The sequence below is a fragment of the Otolemur garnettii genome, unplaced genomic scaffold (genome assembly GCF_000181295.1).
Source record: "Otolemur garnettii isolate 467f Iridium unplaced genomic scaffold, OtoGar3 scaffold00004, whole genome shotgun sequence".
Lineage (NCBI taxonomy): Eukaryota > Metazoa > Chordata > Mammalia > Primates > Galagidae > Otolemur > Otolemur garnettii.
The window spans coordinates 7,331,597-7,357,063 of record NW_003852399.1 but is presented as its reverse complement, the minus strand read 5'-3'; the positions used below and the strand labels follow the sequence as shown (position 1 = coordinate 7,357,063).

Below are 25,467 nucleotides of genomic sequence, written 5' to 3'. Positions count from 1 at the left end.
GCCAGGCTTGGATTCACCAGCTGGTTCTCTGAGCCATGGTTGCTGGAAAGAAAAGATCCCTGCTTTGAGTGGTGTAGTAGTTTGATAGGGTTGCTGGAACAAAGTACCACAAACTGGGTGTTTTAAGAGAAACGTATTGCCTCCCAGTTCTGAAGGAGTCCAGACGTCCAAGCTTGATGTGGGCAGGGCCAGGCTCCCTCTGGAGCAGTGTTTTTCAACCTTTTTTATCTCCTGGCACACTTGAACCTATCTAAACTTCTGTGGCACACTTAAATGATATTGATTCAAAAAAAAAAAGTAAATAAAAAATATACTTACTGTGTTTTGAACTTCTTTTAAAAATAATTTAATTAATGATCTTTAACAATGTTTGCAGCATACCTAAGATCCTCTTGTAGCACACTGATTAAAGATCACTGCTCTGGAGGCTCTGGGGACCAGGTCTAAACCTATCGCTGGGATTCCGGCTACCTCAGGCTTTCTTGGCTGGTGGGTGGTCATCTTCCCCCCACATCACCTCACACTGTTCTCCTTCTGTGAATGTTTATCTCTGCTCCCAAATTTCCTCTTTCCATAAAGACACAAGACACATTGGATCAGGGGCTCACACTCATTTTAATTCAGTTACCTCTTTAAAGACCCTATTTCCAAATACACTCAAAATCTGAGGCACTGGGTGTTGATATTTTGACATATCGTTTGGGAGGTGGGGAACAAAGTTCAGTCCATAAAATGTAAACAGAGATGGGCTGAGGCCAAGACTGAGCTTGTGCCATCCCTCATTTCTACTCTGTCTCTCTGGAGTCTCTCTAGGATCATAACCAAGCCTGGGTAAGAGCAAAAGTTTCTCTGAAACATAAGATGCAGAAGCCAGTAGTCCCAGTGCGCCTAGAACAGTGCAGCTATGTATTTGTCCCTCAATACATATTTTATTGAACAAATGAATGAATGAATGAACTAACAAATGGACCAGATAACCAATCACAGAACAGCTGTTGGCCAAATGGCACTCAGAAGGTCCAAGATATCCTATACCTTGTGGTTCCTGACCCTGCACAGCTGGTTATTGAGGGTCTCTGAATTTCGCCCCCACTGTGTTGGGGGGTTTAGAGCTACTGTGTTGTTATTACTCTGCTAATGATACAGGAGGTTTAACAGGACTCTTCTCCTTTAAAGTTGAGTCAGCACATCCTGCTATTAAGAAAAATATGGGGGAGAATATATAACTCATTCTGCTTTCAGCTACTATAAGAACCTAGAGAGAAAAATGAGGAGCCCTCTGAAAAGCTTACTAATTGGCTGAACAGCAGCAGTCACAGCATCTGCCTGGCTTCTCGGTGTTTGAGATTTGGGTCTTAACTCCAAGATAACTTTGGAGTAAGTTAAACTGATTTGGATGGAATGTAATACATAGTTGTGGCATGAATGACTAGCTGTTTGCTCCCCCTTGAAATCAAATAATTGACAAGAGAGGCTCTCAGTGGGCCTGTCTTTTGCAAATTGCATTAGACACCAAGGAGCTATACAGGGTGGAGGAGGAAGTGGTGGTGTGTGATTATAAGTAAGTGTGAAGTGAGATCCTGCTGAGTGGGCCCTGCTCTCGGTGTGTGGGAGACACAGTGACGGAAATGGCAAGGTCCTTGCCCCAAATGAGCTCTTGGCCCCTTGCAGGAGAGAAACACTTCCACAGGTATCTCTAATAGATCTCTTGGAAAGTTCAGATCAGGCTCTTTGAGAGCAGGAGCGGGAGGAAGCAATGTGGGAATCCAGACAGATGGCTGTAGATGGGATTTGAGCTAGACTTTGAAAACAGGACAGCTTTAATAGAAGATTTTAGGGGCAGTTTGGGGTGTGCTAGGGACCCGGCAAGGGAGAGGAGGGGGTGGTGTATTTTAGCAGTTCCCAGGCCCAGAGTGGAAGGTTGATGGCAAGGCCATGCTCCACGGTGCAGGCGGGGCAGTGGATGTGGGATGGAGGGGAGGACACATATCAAATAGACAGCAGTCCTGGGGATTGCTCAAGTGGGATGACAGCCCAGACTTAGGAACCCACTAAAGAGGGGACAGAATGGGGACAACCACTCATTTCAAAATGTCCTCCATAGAAGATACCTCCACACTCCTGGCTCAGATCACCCGGGAAGTGGTTGGCCTGGAACCAGCATGGCTCAAACTGGGCTGCATTTTGGAACTGTTAGGGACCTTTAAAAAAATGATGTCAAGTCCTCACCTACAGAGACTGTGGCTCTTCAGTGTGGGGTGAGGCCCGGGCACTGGAGTGTTTGAAAGCTCCCCTGCTGATGTCAGAGTGGAGCAAAGGTTGAGCGCCACTGCCCCAGAGAAATGCCTGCCTTTGTGAAATCAGGCTGCCCACTGCTGTCGTTCTGTCATTAAATAGTAAGTTTTGTGGCTTCTTAATCAAAGACCACTTCCTTCATGAGATATTAAACTCCCTGAGAAGGACAGTATTAGTGGCCTATGGCTCCTGTCACTGCATCTCCAAAAGACCAGTCCACCGTTCTATCCAACCAGCTGCTTCAGGACGATGGGCAACATGTCAGGACCAGACAATTCCATGGCCTGTGGCCAGGCTTCATGTGCAATTGTTCACTGGCTGCGGGGCAGGTGTGTCAGAACCATCTGTAAGCCAGGCCCAAACGTGTTCTCTCCCTCATTCGGCGGGTCCCAGGGAGCTGGAGGCACAGGAGTCAGCAAGTGATCTGTGGCGGACAGCAATCCCCAGCACCAGTCTAACTATACGGAAGGCCATGGATGTCATATGGTTGGTTGTAGATGACTGGTATGTCATTCTACCAAAAGGAAAACCCACAGAGGCCAGCAAAGGGGGCTGAATTTTGCCCCTCCTTCAATTCAGCTGACCATTCCCACGCCATATGTCCTGTGTGTACAACAGGAAGGTAATAATCTTCCTGTTCCCTGCTCCTGCAGACCAGAAGGTAACAGGGAAGACTGGCACAGGGCAGGCTCTGGGGCAGACCACTGAAGACCTCTCTCATCCTCAGTGGTCTCAGGGGGACATAGAGGTTCTAGTGCTTCCTGCTGTGCTCTGCGGGGTGGCGAGAGGCTCCTACAAGGGCATGTGTGTAACAGTGTTTTGTGGGCTGCAGTGCACAGTTAAACCCAGAGGGACGCTTCCTCCTGTCAGCATCATCACTGTTGTGTTACTGGTGCAGAGGAGATGGGGCACTGTTGGCACAAAGGAACAAGCAGCCTGGTGATTTTGTAAACAGAGCAGCCATTTACAAAACTGCTTTAAAATGTGGAAGAGTGGGCAGTCCTACAGGTGCTTTCCCAAGTGTAAATACAAAATCATACCTTTCGAGAACCCTTCCTCTCTGGACAGACTTGGTAAGAATTCTGCCTCCGTGGGGTAGGTGATCCTACAGAGGACCTTCTCTTTCTTCTGTCTGCTTCATGCGCATGCGACTGAGAGGCCTTCCACAAGAGGTGCATAGTGCTGGGAACACATCAAACCCATGGGAAGTAGGAGGGGGTGGCTGATGCCCCAGCACCCCAGACCACGGTCCAATTGGGCAAGGTCAACCAGAACCATCACCCTTTCAACCCAAAGCTGGTCCTGGTGTTATCATGAGAGTCTTCTCTGGGTGAGGGCTGCTCTAGGTCTGATTAGGATCCATCTTCCAATGGGTTTCCATGTGTCACCTGCCAAACGCCCACTAGCCTATAGAGAGGGCTGTGACACCTCTTCAAGCAATGATTTTGTCACTTGAGAAATGAGTGGGGCTGGATAAGACCAGATTTGCAGTCTGCAGCCCACAGTCCTCCTGACCTTCACCCTGCCTGACTGAAGCGGTTGGGTTATGTTGGGATACAGCTTGCGTGGGGCTCCCTGTCTGCACCCCCAGGGGCCACAGGTAGTATGCAGGGGTGTGCACTGCTGGCTATGTGGCAGGTGTTCTGAGCATGGGCACTGTCATCACACGCTGCCATGTGAGAGTCTCCAGGAGGGTCTTGGCCTGGGCTGCCCAATGGCATCACCCAGGGAACATCAAACCTACTGATGCCCAGTCCTGCCCCAAGATTATGATGTAGTTAGTCTGGGCTATGGCCTGAGCACCAGGATATGTAAGCAAGTGTGATTTCTGATTTTAGGAGCTCTTTCTGGAGGATTAATGAATGGAGGTGGGGGATTGAATGGAGGCCCAAGGGAAATCAGGCCAAATCCAGATGGGAGATGATGGAACTGGTATCAGGTGCGTGCAATGGGAAATAAGTGAGGCAGATGAACCGTGGACCTGATCTGGAGGTGAAGTGAGCAGGATGATCTGGTGCTTGTGTCCCTTTAAAGGTATCATTTTAAAATGCAGAGCAGAGAGAATCATCACCCTATCCTTGGCAACTCTGTGGAAACTGGAAACAGCAGATTTTGGCCTTATGGATCTTGTGGAAAGGGACTGGGGTGCTAACTCATTGCTTATTCCCAAGAAACAGCAGTTTAGCTTCTCCAGGGTTGGCGGAGCTGGGGCCCCAGCTTCTGCCTGGAGGTAGAAAGGTGCTTCCTAAGGGCCGGGTGGAGTCAGAGGACTGTCACAGGCTGCAAACTGAGCTCCGCCTGCCCACTGTGTCCCTTTACGATGGCTGCTCTAACAAATTGCCACAGACTCAGAGGCTGTAATCACCATGTTATTCCCTTAGAGTTCTTCAGGTGAGAAGTCAAAGCTCAGATCCAGTGGGCTGTGGTCAAGGCACCGGCAGAGCCAGTTCCTTCAGGAGGCTCTGGGGACTGGGGAGTCTGTTTTCCTGCCTTTTCCAGCTGCTGCATCTCCAAAGTGCATCACCCCAATGTCTGCTTTGGTCATCACACCACCGTCTGCTCTGTAACCAAATCTCCTCCTGCCTCCCTGTTAGAAGGACCCTTGCAGGTACAATTAGGGCCCCACAGGACAATCTCCCCATCTCAAGATCCTTAAGCACATCATGAAATCATATCTTCAGGGCTTTTTGCCACACAGGGTAACTTTCCAGGTTCCAGGGATTAGGACCTGCTTATCTTTGAGGCCTTTTTCAGCTTACCATGCCCTGAGTCCTGTGCAGAGAGATGCAGGGACGTAGCCTCTAGACGCAGTTTAAGTCTGGGTGGTTTTTATCTAGGATTTAACAGGTTTGGATGAATGGCTTTGTGGAGGATGTTCTATCAGAGAATAAGAATAAACCTTCACCCTTGATCCAAAGCTTTGAGATAAAGAGAAGTCTCTCCCAGGTAGAGATGAAAAGGGCTCAAGAGAAAGCTGGGGGTTTGTTGCTGCAGAGGACGGGATAGGGGGCTGGAGGCAGGGCTGGAGGGGAGAATGGAGACAGAGATCTGACAGGCAGAATCTAAGCCACTGCTGAAAAGCCCTGTCTCGCCCTGATCCGAGCCTGGGGAGTAGCGAAATCTCATTCCACTCCTAGCTCTAGGAAGATGGAGTGTGCACGAATCACCCACAAGGAGGGAAATGAAAAGGTTACACCGGGAATTGTCGATATAATAAATCCCTGTAGTCTCACAGCCTCTCTAAATGTTTTCATAGAAGAATTTGATGGATTGTAAATCAGAGTGGGCCCATCTTAAACATTTGATAGTACTTTATTTATTTATGTATGTGACACATAAAACCAGAATTGATTCTTTTTTTCTATCTCAGCAAGACTTTTTTCCTTTTCTGCTTTCAGAAACACATCACTCTTCTCCCAGCCCTGGTTTTCTGTGTTTGTGGGTGTGTAGATGTGTGTGCTTGTATGTGGTAGCGGCTGTTAGGATTCTTTCTACACAGAGAAAGAATGTTTTGCCTTGGAGAAGGTGAGAGCATCAGGAATTAATTGCAAAAATAATGAACCTACTTTGCTTCAAAATATGTCTTAATCTTGTTGTTTTTTTTTAAGCATGATTATTGCTTAGAGAAGGAGGAAGAGTAAAGGTGTTAAACTATGATAGGTTTATGGTTTGAAACCCTGGCAGATAGACACACTCAAAGACAATTTCCTGATTTTCATAGCTTAGGACATAGAGTCATGGGCTACCTCCGTCTTCTCCATGGGATCAAATTAACCTCACCTTTGTCCTAGTCTTTATACCACACTAATTTCTGCTTTATAAAACATCTAGTGGGGCCCTCATGTCATCCCAAAGTTGCCACCATTCATCGCACATTTGCCAATACTTGGTGTTATAGTGGAATCTTTACAAGCATTATGCCATTTAATCTTTAATTCTGGGAGGTAGTCATTAGTTCCAGATAAATTAATTTATTATAAATAAATAAACCAAATCTAGGAGAGTGTCTTGTCAGCATCCTATAACTATTAGTGTTAGAAGAAGCCACAATTCAAACCGTGGTTAGTTCTAGTTTTTGGTTCCAAAGCTTATGGACTTACCCACTCTGCTCAACCAGCTTCTCAAGGATCACTTCAGCTCAAAACACCCTGACCCACCATGACATTGAGGACTGAGAGCCACCCAGCAGAACCCATCACTCTGGGACAGCCAGCTCTGGGAGACACGTCCCCACCTGCCCAAGGCAGGCCACGAAGCCTCATAATGATGGTGAAAATGAGATTCTGGGTCTTCTCACCGTGCTTACGTTCTGCTCTTTCCCAGATCTCATGGTTGGTCTTGACTGATGAACAACGTAGGTCATTTCTAGGAGCCTTCCCAGCCAGTGCCCTGTGGAGCTTCTCGATTCTGGCTTTTTCCAACAATTTTCCCCAGTGAAGACAGAGCACGGCGTTTGGGGGCAAAGTCCTTTTCATAAGCTATCAAGAAGGGCTTCCTTTTGACAACTTCAAAAAACGATATGCTATAGTTTGGGTTTTCATCCACTTTATAAAAGCTATGATTTGGGATAAAAATTTCTTCTAACATCTGAGTGAGTGTTTCCCCTCTTTTGTTTGGAGCACTCAACTTACATTCACCTACTTACTCCTGAGTTGTCCTAAGGAGGAAAAAGAAAAGCTTTTTTCTATTTCAAAACCATTGAGGAGCTTTGTTTTCATGCCGGTAAGTGAAAAGTTGTACTTGTTGAAGAAGTTTTTTAAGGCCTTTGGAAAGTATCTTTGGAGGGAATAGGATTTTTGAATAACAACTTAACAACCTGTAAAGTATTTTGCAGGGAGCGCGGAATGTCACTGAGCCTCCTCTGTTTCCCCGATGTTCATTAGCCTGGCAGGGCTGTTCTTCTCCGTCCGTAGATCTCAGCTGGGATAGCCTGTCCTCAGAGAGGCTTTCCCTGCTTCTCTCTCTGAAAGTAGCTCTTTTGTCACCATCACATCATTTTTTAAGCTCTTTGCTCAGCACTTACCACTATCTCTAAGTTCTTCCTTTTCTATATAGTTTTTATCTCCTTGAGAGCAGGAATCTTACATCTTATTCCCTGAGTATCTAAAACAGTGTCTGAGGACAGGCCCAGTGGCTCACGCCTGTAAGCCTAGCACTCTGGGAGGCCCAAGCTAGATGATTGATCAATCCATCAAATGCGCTCAGCAGTTCAAGACCAATCAGAACAAGTGTGAGACCCATCTCTGCTAAAAAAAGAAAAATTAGCCAGGCATTGTGGCAGGCACCTGTAGTCCCAGCTACTTGAGAGCCTGAGGCAGGGGGATCACTTGAACCCAGGAGTTTGAGGTTGCTGTGAGCTAGGCTGACACCATAGCACTCTGCCCTGGGCAACAGCAACAGAGTAAGACTCTGTCTCAAAAAAATTAATTAATTAAAATAAAAGAATAAAAATGAAGCCGCGTCTGGCACATAGCAGGTGCTCAAGAATGAATGGATGAGCAAACTGTGTTCTGTTTTCTGAAGTCCGTGTTTCTGTGTAAAAAAATATAGGTCTTCTGCTGTACAGTACATCTCTTGTAAAACACCAGGAATGTTTGAGGAAGGGAACAGGGTGTGAGATGCAGTTTGGTAGCAGCCAGCAACTCCTGCAGCTCACTCCCAGTACTCCTGCGGGGAGTGGAGGACAGGGGGATGCGATCAGATTCATGTGTAGAAGCACGATGCTCGGTCATAGCCTCAGTTGGAAGGTACGTGGCGGCAAGAAATCTGCTGCTAAAAATAAACTATTGAAGCTCACGAGTGGCTTAACTTTCCTTGGTTGGCGAGGACTCAAGGTTACCCCTATAAAAATGTCACTCCCACTCATGTTCTGAGGTTCTTTCTTAAGGGGGGGGAAATGGTGTGGAATTAGAGCCAGCACATCAAGGACCGCAGGTGACCCTAGGAGAGCGCTGCAGAGAGGCCTGCTGTCTCGCCCAGCCTGCTGTCACGGCCAAGAGGCTGAGAATTGCCGTTTTAGAGAGACATGGTGGCAATGAAGGGGTTGGCCAGAAACTAACTGTCAGGACATTTCAGTGACAGAAAACCCCATCAAACTGGTTTAAGCAAAGTGACGTGAGAAAGTCTGTGAGTCTGCAGGATTCGGTGGGTTGTCACCAGGACTGGGTCTCTGTGTCTCTCAGCTCAGCATAAGGGTGTGTTCTCTCTCATGGTGGCAACATGGCCCTGGGCTTATGTCTGATGCCGTCAGCAACTCCACCAGAAAAAGGAGCATATTTTTTCTCCCAATGATTACAACAAAAGCCCCAGAGAATCCCACTGGCCCGAACTGCTGTCTTCACTTGGGTCAGGGCTGTTTCTTAATCTGATTGGCCAGGACCAAGTTGCACATGCACCACTGGTGGTTCCCATGGGCCTAGGGTGGGTATAAAGGTATTTCTTTCGAAAACTGGACTGCCCTTGCCAGAGAATGGGGGGAAGGACAGGCAGTGCCTGTATCCCACAGGTGGGTCACAGAGTGCAGGCTGAGATGCAGGCATCATTATGTTGCTGAGAGGCTGAGGGCACCCCGCCAGAGCGGGGAATGAAGCATTAGGAGATATCGAGGAAGCAGAGTTGGAAGGCCTAGTGCACAGTAAACTATGGATGGGAAGGAAGCAGTCAAGGAACAAGGGGAATCTCGGCTTCCATTCTGAATGACTGGGGAGATTCTGGTGCTCCTTTTTGGAATAAGGAACATTACAGGAAGGTCAGGATTGGCTGGGGTGGCAGGGCAGAGGGTGAACTTAATTCTAGATGTGTTAAATTTGAAGTGATTGTGAATGCATACAGCAACACAGCATGCACTAGAAAGAGACTGTGAGGCTGGGCGCAGTGGCTCACGCCTGTAATACCAGCATTCGGGGAGGTCAAGGAGGTTAGATTGCCTGAGCTCACAGGTAGGACCAAGCCTGAGCCAGAGTGAGGCATCTCTAAAAATAGCTGGGCATTGTGGTGGGTGCCTATAGTCCCAGCTACTCAGAAGGCTGAGGCAAAGAGAATCGCTTGAGCCCAAGAGTTTGAGGTTGCTGAGAGCTGTGATGGCATGGCACTCTACCAAGGGTGACAAAGTGAGACTCTGTCAAAAAAAAAAAAGAAAAGAAAAGAAAAGAAAGAAAGAGAAAGGGAGGGAGGGAGGGAGAGAAGGGAAGGGAGAGAAAAGGGAATGAAATAGAAGGAAAGGAAAAAAGGAAGAAAGGAAACTGAGGCCCATCTAGCCCAGCTCTGCCAAATTTCCCCTCCAGGTCTACCTTCCCGAGTGAGTAGAGTTTGTCCTCCAATGGAGTGGGAGTGGATCATCCACTTTTTATTCATATATTGTGTTTCATAGTTTTCGTGGATCACTTTGACCTTGTTTCAGAAAACCAGTTTCAGTGGAGAGTGGCCACTGCAGCCTTCTGTCCAGGTACAAATCCCTCTGGTTCCTCCTGTCTTCTTGCCAGCAGCTGAGGAGGAGCTCTGGAGAGAGGAGGCGAGTATCTGCAAGGGCGATTCAGAGCTTTGAATCAGACGTGTTCACCAAGGAACATGGAGGGGAGAGGGATGGGAAGTGCCAAGGGCATGGATGCAGATGGGAGAGGCAGAGAGGAGATGGAGATGGCGCAGCTGAGAGGAGAACCAGGAGCACAGCCCAGAGCAACCAGCCAGAGGATTTGTGAGGATGCTGGTTTGCTCCGAGGGGTCAGTAGTGTGGGATGTATTTGGTAGTTGAAAAGTGTCGGAACCATGGAAGGGCAGAATACACAGAGACAAGGGGTGAACCTTGCAACAAGAGAAGCAGTAATCACAAACTTCCCTGGAGAAGTCTGGGGACATAATGTTAATGACAGGTACCCTGTGTTGCGAGCTCAGAGCTCATCAGGGATCTGGTACAGAGCCAAACATTATACTCAGATTAACTCGCTAGATCCTCTGAGCAGCGCCATGACCTGGGTACCATTTTCATCCCCATATCACCCATGGGAAGGTGGAGGCCTCAGAAGATTGTCATGACTTCTGCAGGATCACACACCACAGTGGTGGAGCCAGATCTAGGAGGCCTGTCTCTCTCGGGAGCTCCTCACCTCTGCTACGCAAAGCAGGAGTTGGTATAATAATGTGCAGATAACAGCAGAATCGGGTGTTCGTGGGAAATTTGGTCTCGCTTTTCCATGTTTGCTTTGCTTTGTTTACTTTTACAGGGAAATGGGAACCTGAGGTGTTTGGAACCCAAAAGGAAGGGGGCCTGGAGGAGGGAGGTGGGAGTTGGGAGAGCCCTGAGTCAGGGGCAGGGGCAGGGATTAGCTCTGTAACAGGGAGGCCAGGGACCTCCTCTTGGCTGGCTGGAAGGGAAACAGATATGTGAAGCTGGGGAGAAGGTGACCTTGATCTTCTCAGCAATACATAAGGCAAAGTCTTCTACCAAAACAGAGAGGAAAGTTAGAATTAATATGAGAACATTTGCTATGGGAAATTTGAGGTATAGGATCACAAATGAGCAAAATGACGTCATGGCAGGACCAGGTGGGATGAGCTAGTGCAAACGGGCAGCTCCTTAACTCGGGCTGGCCCCTGAGAGGGGCTGTGGAGAGGAAGGGGGTCCAGTAGGGGGAGGAGGGAGCAGTACATCTGAACATGACCTCATCAGGCTGCTCATCGCTCAGACTTAACGTACTGAGGAGTCCAACCTTTAGGAACCCGAAACATGCCAGTGTGAAAGGTTCTCGTTAGGCCAGTCCTGCAGGTAGAGATTCAGCCCATTTCCCAGCTCCAGGGACTGAGGCTGGCTGTGGTGGGTAAATGTGCTATATTTGATGTTCTCTGGCTTTCGTGTGGGTTTGGGAGCTAAAAGGTGGGCATCCTGGGTGCTGAGAGGTGGGCATCCTGAGATCTGAGAGGTGGGCATCCTGAGATCTGAGAGATGGGTATCCTGGGAGCTGAGAGGTAGGCATCCTGAGATCTGAGAGGTGGGCATCGTGAGAGCTGAGAGGTGGGCATCCTGAGATCTGAGAGGTGGGCATCCTGAGATCTGAGAGGTGGGCATCCTGAGATCTGAGCAGTGGGCATCCTGAGATCTGAAAGGTAGGCATCCTGGGAGCTGAGAGGTGGACATCCTGAGATCTGAGAGGTGGGTATCCTGGGAGCTGAGAGGTGGGCATCCTGAGATCTGAGAGGCGGGCATCCTGGGAGCTGAGAGGTGGGTATCCTGGGAGCTGAGAGGTGGACATCCGGAGAGCTGAGAGGTGGACATCCTGGGAGCTGAGAGGTGGGCATCCTGAGATCTAAGAGGTGGACATCCTGAGAGCTGAGAGGTGGGCATCCTGGCTGTAGCCAGAGACAGGTGGGGTCCTCTGCTGGTAAATGACAGAACCAGGATTCAAAGTGCAGAGGCTGGCTCCAGCCTGCACCCCATATGCCAGCCAGGTGGGCACTAATGGTGAGCACTGAGGGGTAGAAAGACCCCTTGAGGCCAGGTCTTCACCCATTGCAGAGCTAAAGCTTCTGAGCTTTAGAATTCATTGTTTCTGGGTAAATGAGTAAATTCTGGCTTGGGGCTCATGTGGGCCCAGCGCAGCTCTGACTTCCTAGCTGTAGCTGCTTTCTCTGCTCCTGGGTCCTAACTACCCCGTCTAAAGCCACCACCCCTCCCCCTCTCAGAGCCCAGTGTCACCCTGAGCTGGTGCTCTTGCCATGGGCTGCGTGAAGCAGCCACAAACTTCCTTTCATCCACTGGCGACTCGTGAAGGTTTTTCAACTAGAAAGAAACATACCAGCTTTCTCCTGCCTACCGAGAGAATTTGTAGGAGCAGCAAGTTGAAAAAAAATCACAATTCAATTAAAATCATACTCCTCTGAATACCCCAGAGGGGAAAGCCACTCAGAATTTGTGAGAAATTTAATTTGTAGATTTAGCGTCAGGAAATGGAATTGTCAACAGTCACCAGCTGTGTGTTACAGGGACTGAGCAGCAGATGCGGATCCAGAATTATCTGGGCTCCACCCTCCTGAGCAAGCCGTTGAGCCTCTCTGAGCCTCAGTTTCCTCATCTGTAAAAGGCAAGGATGGCCTTGGGTAGTGCTGTGGGCATAACAAAGATCATGCACATAAATAACATCTTAGTGCCCTGTCATCCTGCCTCGACTTAACTGGATCCGCAAACCCAAAAACCCGTTCTTTTCCTTGTAAAAATGTATCCATTGGTGGGTGGCGCCTGTGGCTCAAAGGAGTAGGGCGCTGACCTCATATGCCAGAGGTGGTGGGTTCAAACCCAGCCCCTGCCAAAAACTGCAAAAAAAAAGTATCCATTGGAGCAACTAGGCAAGACAGAAAGTTAAATGCAAATGCGGGTAGCAGTGGATAACAGGAAATAGCTTCCTAAAGCTCGTGTCCCCCAGCCACCAACTCTGCTGCTGTGGATCCTGTTTCTAAAGATGTGTATGGGTATGGAGCACACAGCATCCTGTGTTCTGTTCTTTCTCAGGATCATCATTTTGTACAGTTCTTCCCTCGCTTTCTACCTTCTCCTCTGAATCCTCTGTCATTCCCCTGGGGAGAAGAATATTCCACTCCCTGACACCGTGAGCAGCTTGGGCTGTTTCCGGTTTCAGCTGCTGCAAAGAATGCAGCAGGGGACGTCTCCTCGTCTTCCTGGGACAGGGTCAGCCCAACCAGTTCTGGGTTAGAAGAAGCCAAATGGCCTCTTACTGCCGAGGCAACCAGTGGTCAACAGCAGCTGCCGGTTAGAAATGCAAGTTTCTGGGCCCTGCTGCAGTGTGTTTGGACTATGAAACTGGATGGGTCGTGGGCATCTGTGTTTTTCCTAAGCGCTCCAGGTTTAGGAGCCATGTTATAAGGCCATCCCCGAAAACTGAAGTTTAGATTTAAGGTAGAACAGGGCAAAATCAGAAAACTGGGGAATTAATTCAGGGTCACCAGAGACCTTTTAAAAACAATTCCTGTTTAACAGATGAGAAAAATGGAGGCCAAGACAAATAGCTAAGGAGAGCACTGGGGAACCCAGGATCCCTACTTTCTAGCACCCCATTCTTCCTGCTCATCCCCACCCACCCCCATCACACAACCCAGCCACCCATCAGAATTCCTTGGGCAGGAGGCTAATGTTGTGAGTTTAAAACACAAAGGAACAATCTCCCGCTCCCTCCTCCCCCCCAGAAAAGATCTACCCTCCATGAACTGAGGAGGAATCTGTTAGCAGCTCTGTCCAAAGACCCCGAAAGCTAAAAGCATCCTTTTCGGCTTTGATGTCTTGACAAGATGCTTCCTTTGAAAGCTCAGAGGCAGCCCTGTTATTTTCCCTGACAGCCCCAGAGAAAAGCTCTGAAATGAGAAGTGGCATCCCTGTCAAAGCCCGAAGGTGTGATTCCTTAAAAGTGAGCAGCTCTTGAGCGCTCTCTGTGCTCAGAGCGCGGCCAACAACAGGTGGGGAGCCCCTGAGCCACAGGAGACCTCTGCAGACAGCCTCCCCACCGCCCCCAGGTGCCTCCCTAGGGAGGCCAAGAGCTGAGACACCTCCTACCCTGACAGCCACTCTGCGAACCAGCCACCTTGAGAAGAGTCAGTAGGCCTGGCAGTTTGAGCCATTTGTCCCTCCCCCAGGGACAAATGGCCACATGCAGGGAAAGGTCAGGAAATGCCACCACCTGTCTCTGGAAATGAGGGTGGGAGGAGGAAGAAGAGGTGGCAGGGGGAGAGGACTCACCTGGGGAGCCTTGTAGAGCCCTGGTGCTCAAAGCATGGGCTGGCTCTGCAGCAGCACCCTCCCTGTGGGAATGCAGACATGCAGGGCCTGCATCAGACATTCTGGATCAGACTCTGTTTCAATAAGATCCCCAAGTGATGTGTCTGTACACGAGGTTTGTATCCCAGCTCCACTACCTAGGCTGTATGATTTTAACCACGCTCCTTAACCTCTCTGGGCCTTGATGTCCACATAGGGTTTTTGAGAAATGAAACTTAACAATTGGCATATGCTAAGCCTTTGGGGAACATTAGCTGCTGATGTTATTGGGGAAGTGATTAAACGAGAATCAGCGTTGCCACATTTAAACCCCCATCATCCAGCCACTCCGTGGTACAGAAGGGAGGCCAGACTGAATGGGAGAAAGTTCTGGATGAAAAGTGAAAAGCTCTCAGCATCTACTTTCAGGGGAAACTTGGAGGCTGAGCGTGTCTCAGCAGCCTGGGCCTTGACTGATTGAGGACAGGTTAGGATTATCGGTCATCTTGCTTGGCGTGAGAATTTGCACCCTCACTAATGTGCCTCTCTTCCTGCCATCCTCACTCCACCCCTGACTTACCTCTGAGATGCCTCCGTTTCCAGAACCCTGGCCCCAAAAGCTTCACCCTCCTTTGCACAGAATAAAACCCCAGCTCCTTAGGGTGGTGTTCCAGACTTATAATCTAGCCCCAACTGACCTATTCGGCCTCCTTCACGGCTTCTGCCCTCAGACCCCTGCCCCTTAGTCTCAATCCTGGTCATCCCTGAGCTGTTTTCTTGCTTTCTTACTTGTTCTTGCTGTCTTCTCTGCCTGGGATGACTAGATTCCTCTTTTTGGAGTCACTCTCCCTTCCCCTTACCTTGCAGAATTCCACTCCACCTTTGAAGAGCTACTGACCCACAGGAAGCTGTGTGGTGGTTCCAAGAGCCCAGGGTTTGGACAGACTTCATTCAAATCCTAGCTCTGCTGTGAGCTAGCTGTGTGACTTTAGGCGAGGTGCTTTCCCTCTCTGGTCTCGGTTCTTTCATCTTCAGATTGAGGGTAAGCACAATGGCTTTGCGAAGTTGTTACAAAGATTCATCAAGGAAGCATGGGGGATTTCCACTAATAGCAATTCTTACCATTTTATTTCCAAGAAAAGGACAGTTGCCTCCCTGTGAAGGCTTTATCTACCCTTCTGCCACCCTGCTCCACAAAATGAAATGCAGCCTCTTCTCTATTTCATAAACCCTGTTTCCTTCTTTAATTTGCAATGTCCACAGGCTCAACTGTTATCTTCTCAGGGAGGGAGTCCCTGACCACTGTGCTTAAAACCACAGGTCTCGGCTCGGCGCCTATAGCTCAACCGGCTAAGGCGCCAGCCACGTACACCTAAGGTGGCGGGTTCGAATCCCCAGCCTGGACCCGCCAAACAACAATGACGGCTGCAACCAAAAAATAGCCGGGCGTTGTGGCGGGTGCCTGTGTTCCCAGCTACTTGGGAGGCGGAGGCAGGAGACTCGCTTGAGCCCAGGAGTTGGAGGTTGGTGTGAGCTGTAATGCCACGGCACTCTACCCAGGGGGACAGCTTGAGGCTCTGTCTCAAAAAAAAAAAAAAAAACCACAGGTCTCCCACCCACACCCCAAGTCTGTTCCTTACTCGACTCTTCTCCATAGTGAGTTACACACACACAGTGATGTCTGTTTGTCCATCGCCGTATCCTCGGTACCCAGAACATCGCCTGGCTCCAACAGGTGCTCCGTCAGCGTTGGCCACCTGCATGAGTAAATCACTTCTTGTGCCATCTGGGGATGTCTAGCTTATCAGTGCCTTGCCCAGCTGTTAGGGCCTAAATTGTGTTCCCCCAAAATTCATTATGTTGAGTCCTGACCAGTCCTACTTTGTAAGGTGATCTCATTTGGAACTAGAGTCTTTAAAGAGGTAAAGCAGATGAAATGGGGTTAGAGTGGGCCCCGATCCAGTCTGACTGGGGTAGCTATACAGCAAGGAGACTAGACACAGACACGCAGAGACCATGTGCGGGCACGGGGAAGACGGCCATCTCCAGGCCAAGGAGAGAGGCCTCAGAAGAAACCAACCTTGACCTGAAATCAACTCAGACCTCTAGCCTCCAAAACTGGGAAAGAAAAGATTTCTCTTGTCCAAAGCCACCCAGTCCCTAGTCCTTTGTTATGGCAGCCCTCGTGGGGCTTCCTGAGGACCACAAAGCAACTTCTTCACCTTTCTACCCCCAGCTGTCCACAGGCCTCCAGCCCAGGCCCAAACTCGGGAGACCAGGGCTGACTCAACTGTATTCCGCTCACAACAGGGAGGGGGGCCAGGAAGAAGCACCTCACGGTGAGGGGAAGGCCCCACACCCACACCTAGAAACGGCTTCTGTCACTGTCTGTGTCGATCCCAAGGCCTTGTCCTTTCCTGTTGTGGTTGGGTGTCCCTTGAGGTATATGATGAATGCCACGCTGCATAAAAGGAAAACAGAGTCAATGTCACACACGCACAGGAGGCAAGAGTGACTTGGGGCTTCAGCTTCCTCTTCAGGTATCATGTGCATCACAGCCACCTGTGAGGGGCAGGCCTCCAGACCGGGGAGTTGATGGGGTGTCAGTGAAGAGAAGGTCTCACCTCTCCTCTCCCTCTGAGCACCTTAACTCCAGTGTGGTGCTTCTGACTTGCTCAGGCAACCTCTGAGGGCAGGAACACTTCTTGCTCTAGGTGGGTGCTGGTCTGCTGGCTGGTGTCTCCCCCCACTGGGCCTTCCTCCAGTGCATGGAGCAGCCCAGGGGACAGCTAGTCTTCAGGTTGGCGTAGGATGTGCCTGGGACCAGCTCAGACTGCTGGGAAGCTGGCCCCGGTGAGACCCTCTCCCCTTGTAGCTGCTCTATCAAAATACTCTCCACCCACTACAGAAAGGACTGTGTTGGAGTTTATCCCTAACATGCCCTTTATTGACTCATACACTCGTCTTTTTATTCCTGCATCAGAACCTGAAGCACTTGAAACACCTTCAGCCTTCACGCCACTAAGGACCAGGCCTCATGGTGCCAGTCCTAACCTAGGTGGTGGTTCGCGTGCTTGAGTGACAGGTGCCAGCACCCTGCTGCTCTGCAGACACCCAGCCCCTTGTTGTACCAGAATCATCTTTCCAGAGGCAACATTTCCTGCTTCTCCCTCAGCAGGACCCTGAAAAATGAATTCTTCACCAACTCCCATGTTCTCTGAGCTCCCCCCTTCTCTCTTTCCTTCTTAATCTGCTCTGGTTTGGATTCCTGGCTGCCGAATAAGTTTTAAAAGATGCTTGTTTATATTGAGCCAGTTTGGGGGAATCTTGAGAGGCTTCCAAGCCATTTTACCACCATCCGCCTCATTTGAGGGGCTCACTTGCCAAGAGATTTGCATAATTCTCAATATGGGAAGTCTCCGTAAGGAAGGTCTTTTCTCCCCTGGTCCACTCCTGCCTGGCACCTTGCTCTGCACGAAAGCTTCCTTTTGCTCCCTCTTTTGAAAATTGTAACTCAAATGCCCCTTGGCCAGTGGATGCCAAGTTAGCCATACTCTGGGAAACAATAGTGCCTCTATAGAACGTTAGGAGCCCCTTCCCTTTCAGAACCCCTTGCCGTGTAACCCCAGCACACACAGACAGGCACATGCACACACATATACACACATGCACACACACATGCACACACATACACACACATACACATCCGTGCGTCCGTGCACACACATGTCCTCCTGAGCATTCACAGATTTTTCCACCCCTCATCACTATATGAGCTGCAGTTCCCATGAGATACCTCCCTGCAGATACTTTAATACTCAAACACTATTTATGGAAAGCAAACTGAGCATACCATGGGCCAGGTACCCTAGGCTCTGGGGAAACCACAGCACAAACTTTCCGCCTTTGTGGAGTTTCTATATTAAAGCAGCGCCGTCTGCTAGGACTTCCCACAAGGATAGAAATATCCTGTACTGTTTTTCACCACAGCCACCAGCTACATGTGGCTTTTGAACACTGGAAATGTGTCTTATGCAGCTAAGGAAACGGAATTTCTAATTGTATTTAATTTGAATTCATTTAAACTCTTCAGAGCCACTTGTGGCTCGTGGCTACTGTATCGGGCAGAGCAGTTCTGGAAACAATGAACAGGTAGAGACTCCTCCCTTTACCACGAAATATATAAATACGGTATTAGCCATTGACAAGTGAAGAAAGCCAAGTTAGATAAGGAAACAGGGGCTGGGACGCATTATTTTACATAGGGGCAGTGGTGAGGATGCCTCTCATCACTGAGATCTGAGAACCCAGTAGCTTTGGGGTGTGGAGGTTCTGGCAGAGGCACCCGTAAGGGGAGTGAATACCTGAGAGAGCCACAGGAGCACGGGGGGTGGGGATACGGGACAGAGCCTGGGACCTTGCGAGGGACGGGGAGAGGGAGCAAAGCCTGGGACATGCTGGGGTGAGGAGAAAGCAAGGCCTGGGACATGTTGGTCCCCGTGGCGCCCCTGATGGAGATGAACTCTGGAGAGGCAGAGCATGTGTGAGAGGCCAGATCAAGAGTCCAAGGTTAGGAGATGGAGGCTGGAGGTGGCAGTTTGGGCACGGTCAAAGGAAGGACATGACGGCCTCTGCTCTGGTCTGCACGTGTCCCTCCTCACCACCCCCAAGGGACCCTCCCCTCACTGCTGATGAATTTGACCAGCCTGAAAATGCCATTTCTCCAGTCTTACAGGGGCCAGGTCTGGGCTTACAAGGGCGCAATGCCCCTCCCCGAGTCTAGCTCAGGTTCGTCACCTGAGCCCTCTTAGCAGGTGGGGGTGATCCAGGGCCCCACAGAGCTGCTCATGAAAATCAGCTCTTCACCTCTGCCCTTCATCCCTCCCTTCAGGGCGACTCAGACCTAAGCTGGGGGTGGGGGGGCAGAAACGATAGGCCATGGCCATTCCTCTCCCTTCCTGGATGTCACCTGTCCTTTTGGCCCCGTTCCCCAGTTAGGCTCTGTTAATAAACCCTACTTGTAATAAGCAGACTGTTCCTGTACTTCCAAATTGGTATTTGTTTAGTGCAGTTCAATCAAAATTCTAATAGGACTTTATTTTGTAGATGATACTGATTTATGAGAATTGATTTATGAGACGAGCAAAATAACCAAGAACTGTTTTGCAAGAGAAGAGTAATGAGGAGGAACTCACTCTAACAGATATTAAAATGTGCTCTAAATATTTGATTGATTTTTAGAAGCAAGGCATAAATGCAAGGCTCAATAGCTAAATCAGACGCACAGATTAGATAATCCAGAAACAACGTAGGAAATGTAAACAGTTAGTGTATGATAAGGTTTCCACATATTAGTAAGAAAAGATAACACAGTATATATGCTACTGAGATGGTTGGTAATTATCAAGAAAAATAACAGCTTAAACCAAGATAAATTCAATACCAATTTAATTGGATTAAATGTGAAAAATAAAGCTAAAACACTCCTAAGAAAGCATAGATTAACATGTATCAGCTATCAAGACAAGGGATCACTTTCTTTTTTTTTGAGACAGAGTCTCACTATGTTGCCCTCGGTAGAGTACCATGATATCATAGCTCACAGCAACCTCCAACTCTTAGGCTTAAGCAATTCTCTTGCCTCAGCCTCCCGAGTAGCTGGGACTAGGGCACCGGCCACAACACCCTGCTATTTTTTGTTACAGTTGCCACTGTTCTTATAGCTGGCTGGGGCCAGGTTCGAACCTGCCACCCTCCATATATGGGGCTGGCACCCTACCCACTGAGCTATAGGCACTGCCAGGGATCACTTTCTAAATATAAAATTTCTATGAAAGAAGCCATGGGAGAAAGAATGATAAATTAGTTATCTAAAACTTGGAATTTCTACATGTTAAACATTAATTTATAACATAGTCAAAGACAAGGTAAACGATAGACTGGAAAATTTTTGCAACAAGCATAGTAAGGCATTAATATTATTTATGTAGAGAGAAACTCTTGCAAATAATAAAACCACTGAACACTGCTATATGAGTGACATAAACAGGCAATTCACAAAAGAATATAAATGGCAAGGAATTCTTTTAAAGACAGTTCAACCTTATTAGCAATCAAGAAAAGCATATTGAAACAACTTTCCCTTATCTCATCAGCAAGGCTTCTTAACAATAACACTTTATGTAGGCTGGGTTGTGCATCCATCCAGCCCAGGGAAAGGCCAGCAGAGGCCCAAACTTGGCTATATGGGTCAAGAGAGCCATTTCTAGGCATCCATCCAAACGTAGTTATCCAAACTAAGGACTAAAGGTATTCCCTGCTGTTTTGTGAGCCAAAGACTGGAAATAAGCGTCCAGTAAGAGTCCAGCTGCTGAATATGATCTGTATGGTCTCCTTCCTCAGAGCAATAACATGCAGCCATTTTTTAAATCATTTTGCTCAGTATATATGGAAATGGGGAACTATTCACGGAAATGAAGGAACTGTGAAACTTCAGTATTAAAGGTGACTGGGGTTTTCCTTTTTTCTCCTTTATATGTTTTTGCACTTTCTAGATTTTTAAAAGTGATTTTGCTTTTATGATAAGAAGCAAAATGTTCATATCCATTTTCTGACGCCCATTTAAATTTCACTTGCCAGTCCCAGGGAAACGTCTTGCTTCTGATGTACCATAAATAAAAGCAGCTTGCAAGCCTGGCACCATCCCCTCCACCACTCCACGTACCACTTCAGAAGATTTTAGTACCTGTGTGCCTTGTCTGTATCCCTTTGTCTCTAAACGTGAAGTCATGACCCTCACCCTTGTTTGCTTACATGGGACCTGTTTTCATTTCCTTCCCCAAGAAGGGAGGAGAAGTTTGGGACTTTTCCTGGTCAGAAACACCCACTCTCACACATCTGTGCATACATAGGTATTTGATTTAGGTGGGATGGGTCTTGGGAGCAACTCAGAAATAAATGCAAGTTTCTTTTGTGAAATGACACTGACCCTGTCTTTTTTCTTATCCACAGATACGATGCTACCTGGTGTGTTTCGCGATTGGTGTGGTTGCAATTTTCTGTGCTGAAATCACTCTGGAAATTTGAACAGTGGACTTCAGCATTCAAGGGAAGCCAAAGCCATTTGAGGGAGAATAAAGCCAAAAGCCTTTTATCTTATTTGTTCCAAGAATTTCACTGCCCCCTTCCTACCCACCTCCAAAAATAAGCCATTGTACACAGAAAGGCAGCATGGCTAGCAAACGAAAATCTACAACTCCATGCATGGTACGGACATCACAAGTAGTGGAACAAGATGTGCCCGAGGAGGTAGACAGGGCCAAAGAAAAAGGAATCGGCACGTCACAGGCTGATGTGGCCAAGGACAGTTGGGCAGCAGACCCTGAAAACTCTTCCAAAGAAAGTGAAGTGATAGAGGTGAAATCTACAGGGGAAAGCCAGTCCAAAAAACTCCAAGGAGGTTATGAATGCAAATACTGCCCCTACTCCACACAAAACCTGAATGAGTTCACGGAGCACGTTGACACGCAGCATCCCAACGTGATTCTCAACCCCCTTTATGTGTGCGCTGAATGTAACTTCACAACCAAAAAGTACGACTCTTTGTCTGACCACAACTCCAAGTTCCATCCCGGGGAGACCAACTTCAAGCTGAAGTTAATCAAACGTAATAACCAAACTGTCTTAGAACAGTCCATTGAAGCCACCAACCACATTGTGTCCATCACCACCAGCGGTCCTGCAAGCGGTGACAGTGATCCTGGGATCTCTGTGAGTAAAACCCCCATCATGAAGCCAGGGAAACCAAAAGCAGATGCCAAGAAGGTACCCAAGAAGCCCGAAGAGGTCACCCCAGAGAATCATGTGGAAGGGACTGCCCGCCTGGTGACAGACACAGCTGAGATCCTCTCGAGACTCGGTGGAGTGGAGCTCCTCCAAGACACATTAGGACACGTCATGCCTTCTGTACAGCTGCCACCAAATATCAACCTTGTCCCTAAAGTCCCTGTCCCACTAAATACTACCAAATACAACTCTGCCCTGGATACAAATGCTACCATGATCAACTCCTTCAACAAGTTCCCTTACCCGACCCAGGCGGAGTTGTCCTGGCTGACAGCTGCCTCCAAACACCCAGAGGAGCACATCAGAATCTGGTTTGCCACCCAACGACTAAAGCACGGCATCAGCTGGTCCCCGGAAGAGGTGGAAGAGGCCCGGAAGAAGATGTTTAATGGCACCATCCAGTCAGTACCCCCCACGATCACTGTGCTGCCTGCCCAGTTGGCCCCCACGAAGATGACCCAGCCCATCCTGCAGACAGCGCTCCCATGCCAGATCCTTGGTCAGACCAGTCTGGTGCTGACTCAGGTGACTAGTGGGTCAACAACCGTCTCTTGCTCCCCCATCACGCTTGCTGTGGCAGGAGTGACGAACCACGGCCAGAAGAGGCCTTTGGTGATTCCCCAAGCTGCCCCCGAGCCCAAGCGCCCTCACATTGCTCAGGTGCCAGAGCCCCCACCCACAGTGGCCAACACCCCACTTCCCCCCGCCAGCGACCGCAAGAAGACAAAGGAACAGATAGCACATCTCAAGGCCAGCTTCCTCCAGAGTCAGTTCCCTGACGACGCTGAGGTCTACCGGCTCATTGAGGTCACCGGCCTTGCCAGGAGCGAGATCAAGAAGTGGTTCAGTGACCACCGGTATCGGTGTCAAAGGGGCATTGTCCATATCACCAGCGAATCCCTTGCCAAAGACCAGTTGGCCATCGCGGCCTCCAGACACGGTCGCACATACCATGCATACCCAGACTTTGCCCCGCAGAAGTTCAAAGAGAAAACACAGGGTCAGGTTAAAATCCTGGAAGATAGCTTTTTGAAAAGCTCCTTTCCTACACAGGCAGAAATGGATCGGCTAAGAGTGGAGACCAAGCTGAGCAGGAGAGAGATCGACTCCTGGTTCTCAGAGAGGCGGAAGCTTCGGGACAGCATGGAACAAGCTGTCTTGGATTCCATGGGGTCTGGCAAAAAGAGCCAGGATGCGGTGGCCCCCAATGGTGCTCTGTCTCGACTTGACCAGCTCTCCGGTGCCCAGTTAACCAGTGCTCTGTCCAGCCCTTCACCAGCAATTTCAAAAAGTCAGGAGCAGGTTCATCTCCTGAGGAGCACGTTTGCAAGAACACAGTGGCCTACCCCCCAGGAGTACGACCAGCTAGCAGCCAAGACCGGCCTGGTCCGAACTGAGATTGTGCGTTGGTTCAAGGAGAACCGATGTTTGCTAAAAACTGGAACTTTAAAGTGGATGGAGCAGTACCAGCAACAGCACGCGGCCGAAGACCCCGGCCGCATTGCTCTGTCAAGGAAAGCAACGAGACCTGTAGCCGAGAGCCCAAAGAACGGAGGCGAGGTGGTTCAGCCATGTCACAAGGACCCTAAAAAGTTCTGCGAAGAGGAGTTGGAGAAGCTGGTGCCCAGGGCAAAAGTGGCCAGTGAGCAGGCAAAAGACTGTTTGCCAGCAAAGCCCTCGGAGGCCACCTCGGACAGGTCAGAGGGCAGCAGCCGGGATGGCCAGGGCAGCGACGAGAACGGCGAGTCAGGTGTGGTGGATTATGTGGAGGTGACCGTCGGAGAGGAGGATGCCAACTCAGACAGGTCCGACAGCTGGAGTCAGACCGCAGCAGAAGGCGCGGCCGAACTGGCCGACTCGGACTCCGACAGCGCCGCTGCCGAGGCCAGCCAGCCCTAGACAGGTAATTCCACCTGTCCCTCTGCCCCCCAGCAGGGGAGAAGGCAGGCTGTCTTTCTTTTTATTTCCAGGGTTAATATAAGATTGCAGGGCACAGAGATGTTGACGTGGATGGTGGGTTCTTTTTTTTTCAATTGGTGAGTAAGAGTTGTGTATAGTTGTGTATCTGTATCCCATACAGTGTGATGTTTTGAAATATGTACCCCTCGTGGAAGGGCTCCATTGAGCTAATTCATCTACACGGTTCCTCGCATACTTAATCATTTTTTTGTGGTGGATGAGTTATTTTTTTTTCAGACCTTTGAAAAAGGAAATAAAATTAGGGGCTGGTAAATCTCACATCCTTATTTGCAAGGCTGTGCTAAGGGGGACAGCCCTACAGCCCATGCCTTGTTTGGACACCACGTTTGGGCCTGCGCATTCTAAGTCTGGTTGTGACTGTTCTCAACAACAAACACACCCTCCCTCTGTGTGTTGTGTGTTTGCTGCTGTAACAAAACAAATATGAAAAAGGATGTGTCTTTCCCCTTTTCTTTTTCTTTTCTTTTCTTTTTTTTTTCACTTCTTTTTGGACTCTGTCGGGTAAGTATTCAAGTTTGCTGTCTCGGAGATTTAAGGTTGTTTCTATTAACCTCAAAGGCTTTGAAAGTGCTTGGTATTTGCCTTGTCACAGCTAAAGAAAGGTGCCACTCTGGTTGGGTCCCCGTCACCCCTTAAATCTGGGAGAGACTGGTATAAATCAGGCCTGTGGAACTACAAAAGCTGGGGGAAGGGAGGTTACCATGGTTACTAATGGCCATGTCATCCACATAATGGGACATGCCACTGAAGCCCTCGAGTTTGTGCTTCATGAGAGGTCAGCGCAAAGTGAGGCCTGAAGCAGGCGCTTGCTCCTTGCTCCGTGCTGACTTTAGAAGGCAGGGCAGTGCTTGGGGGTGGGGGGCCCAGGAGGGAAGGCTCCCCCTTGGCGGAAACATTACAAGGGCACCTGGCTCAGGGAGGGAGATGCACCATTTGCTTAGGTGGGCTTCTCCAGAGGATGCTTAAAAGACAGTGGAAGGGGCCTCCCTGGTCAGCTTTTAAAAATGATGAAATAAAGGTAAAAACCTTCAGAATGATTGATAAGGTCCCAAGGGGAGCCCTGGAAATTACCATGGCTCTGCTGTAATGAACTCAGGCAACTTTGGCCATGTCGCTCGTGAATTCATTTATTCGGTAATAAAATGAGGCAGCTGGCAAATAAATGAAATCCTCTGGAAACCTTGTTTTAGCCAGTTCAGCAATTAAAAGAGTGCGTTAGTGAGGGGCCATCCCAGAATGCCCTCGGGTCTTCCTTCTCCTCCCACGTGCAGGAGGAGGCGCTCTGGGTACACAGGTGAGGACGCCCAGAGGGGAGGGCCAGGCCGCGGAGGGGGCTAGAAGTGGACCAAGGTCACCGTAGACAGTCACCACCTGCCTGGACACCTTGCTTCTCCCTCCCCCTGGCTGCTCTCCTGCCTTCTTACCTATCTCCCTCCTTGGAGTGAAGGAGTGAGGAGAACCTGTGGGGAAGAGGGGAGGAAGGATGGAAGGATGGAAGGATGGAAGTGTGGAAGGATAGAAGGATGGAAGGATGGAAGGATAGAAGGATGGAAGGGTGGAAGGATAGAAGGATGGAAGGGTGGAAGGATGGA

The 25,467-nt window shown here is 49.1% G+C and overlaps 1 protein-coding gene across 1 annotated transcript in view; it reads left to right on the top strand.

The window, feature by feature from the left end:
- Positions 1-25,467, top strand: part of ZHX2 (zinc fingers and homeoboxes 2) — a 163,235-nt gene that overhangs the window by 126,413 nt on the left and 11,355 nt on the right. The window contains exon 3 of the mRNA XM_003782373.3: positions 21,062-23,798. Within this exon, the coding sequence (XP_003782421.1) occupies positions 21,281-23,794 (2,514 nt within the window). The 5' untranslated portion in view covers positions 21,062-21,280 and the 3' untranslated portion in view covers positions 23,795-23,798. The remainder of the gene's footprint in view (positions 1-21,061; positions 23,799-25,467) is intronic.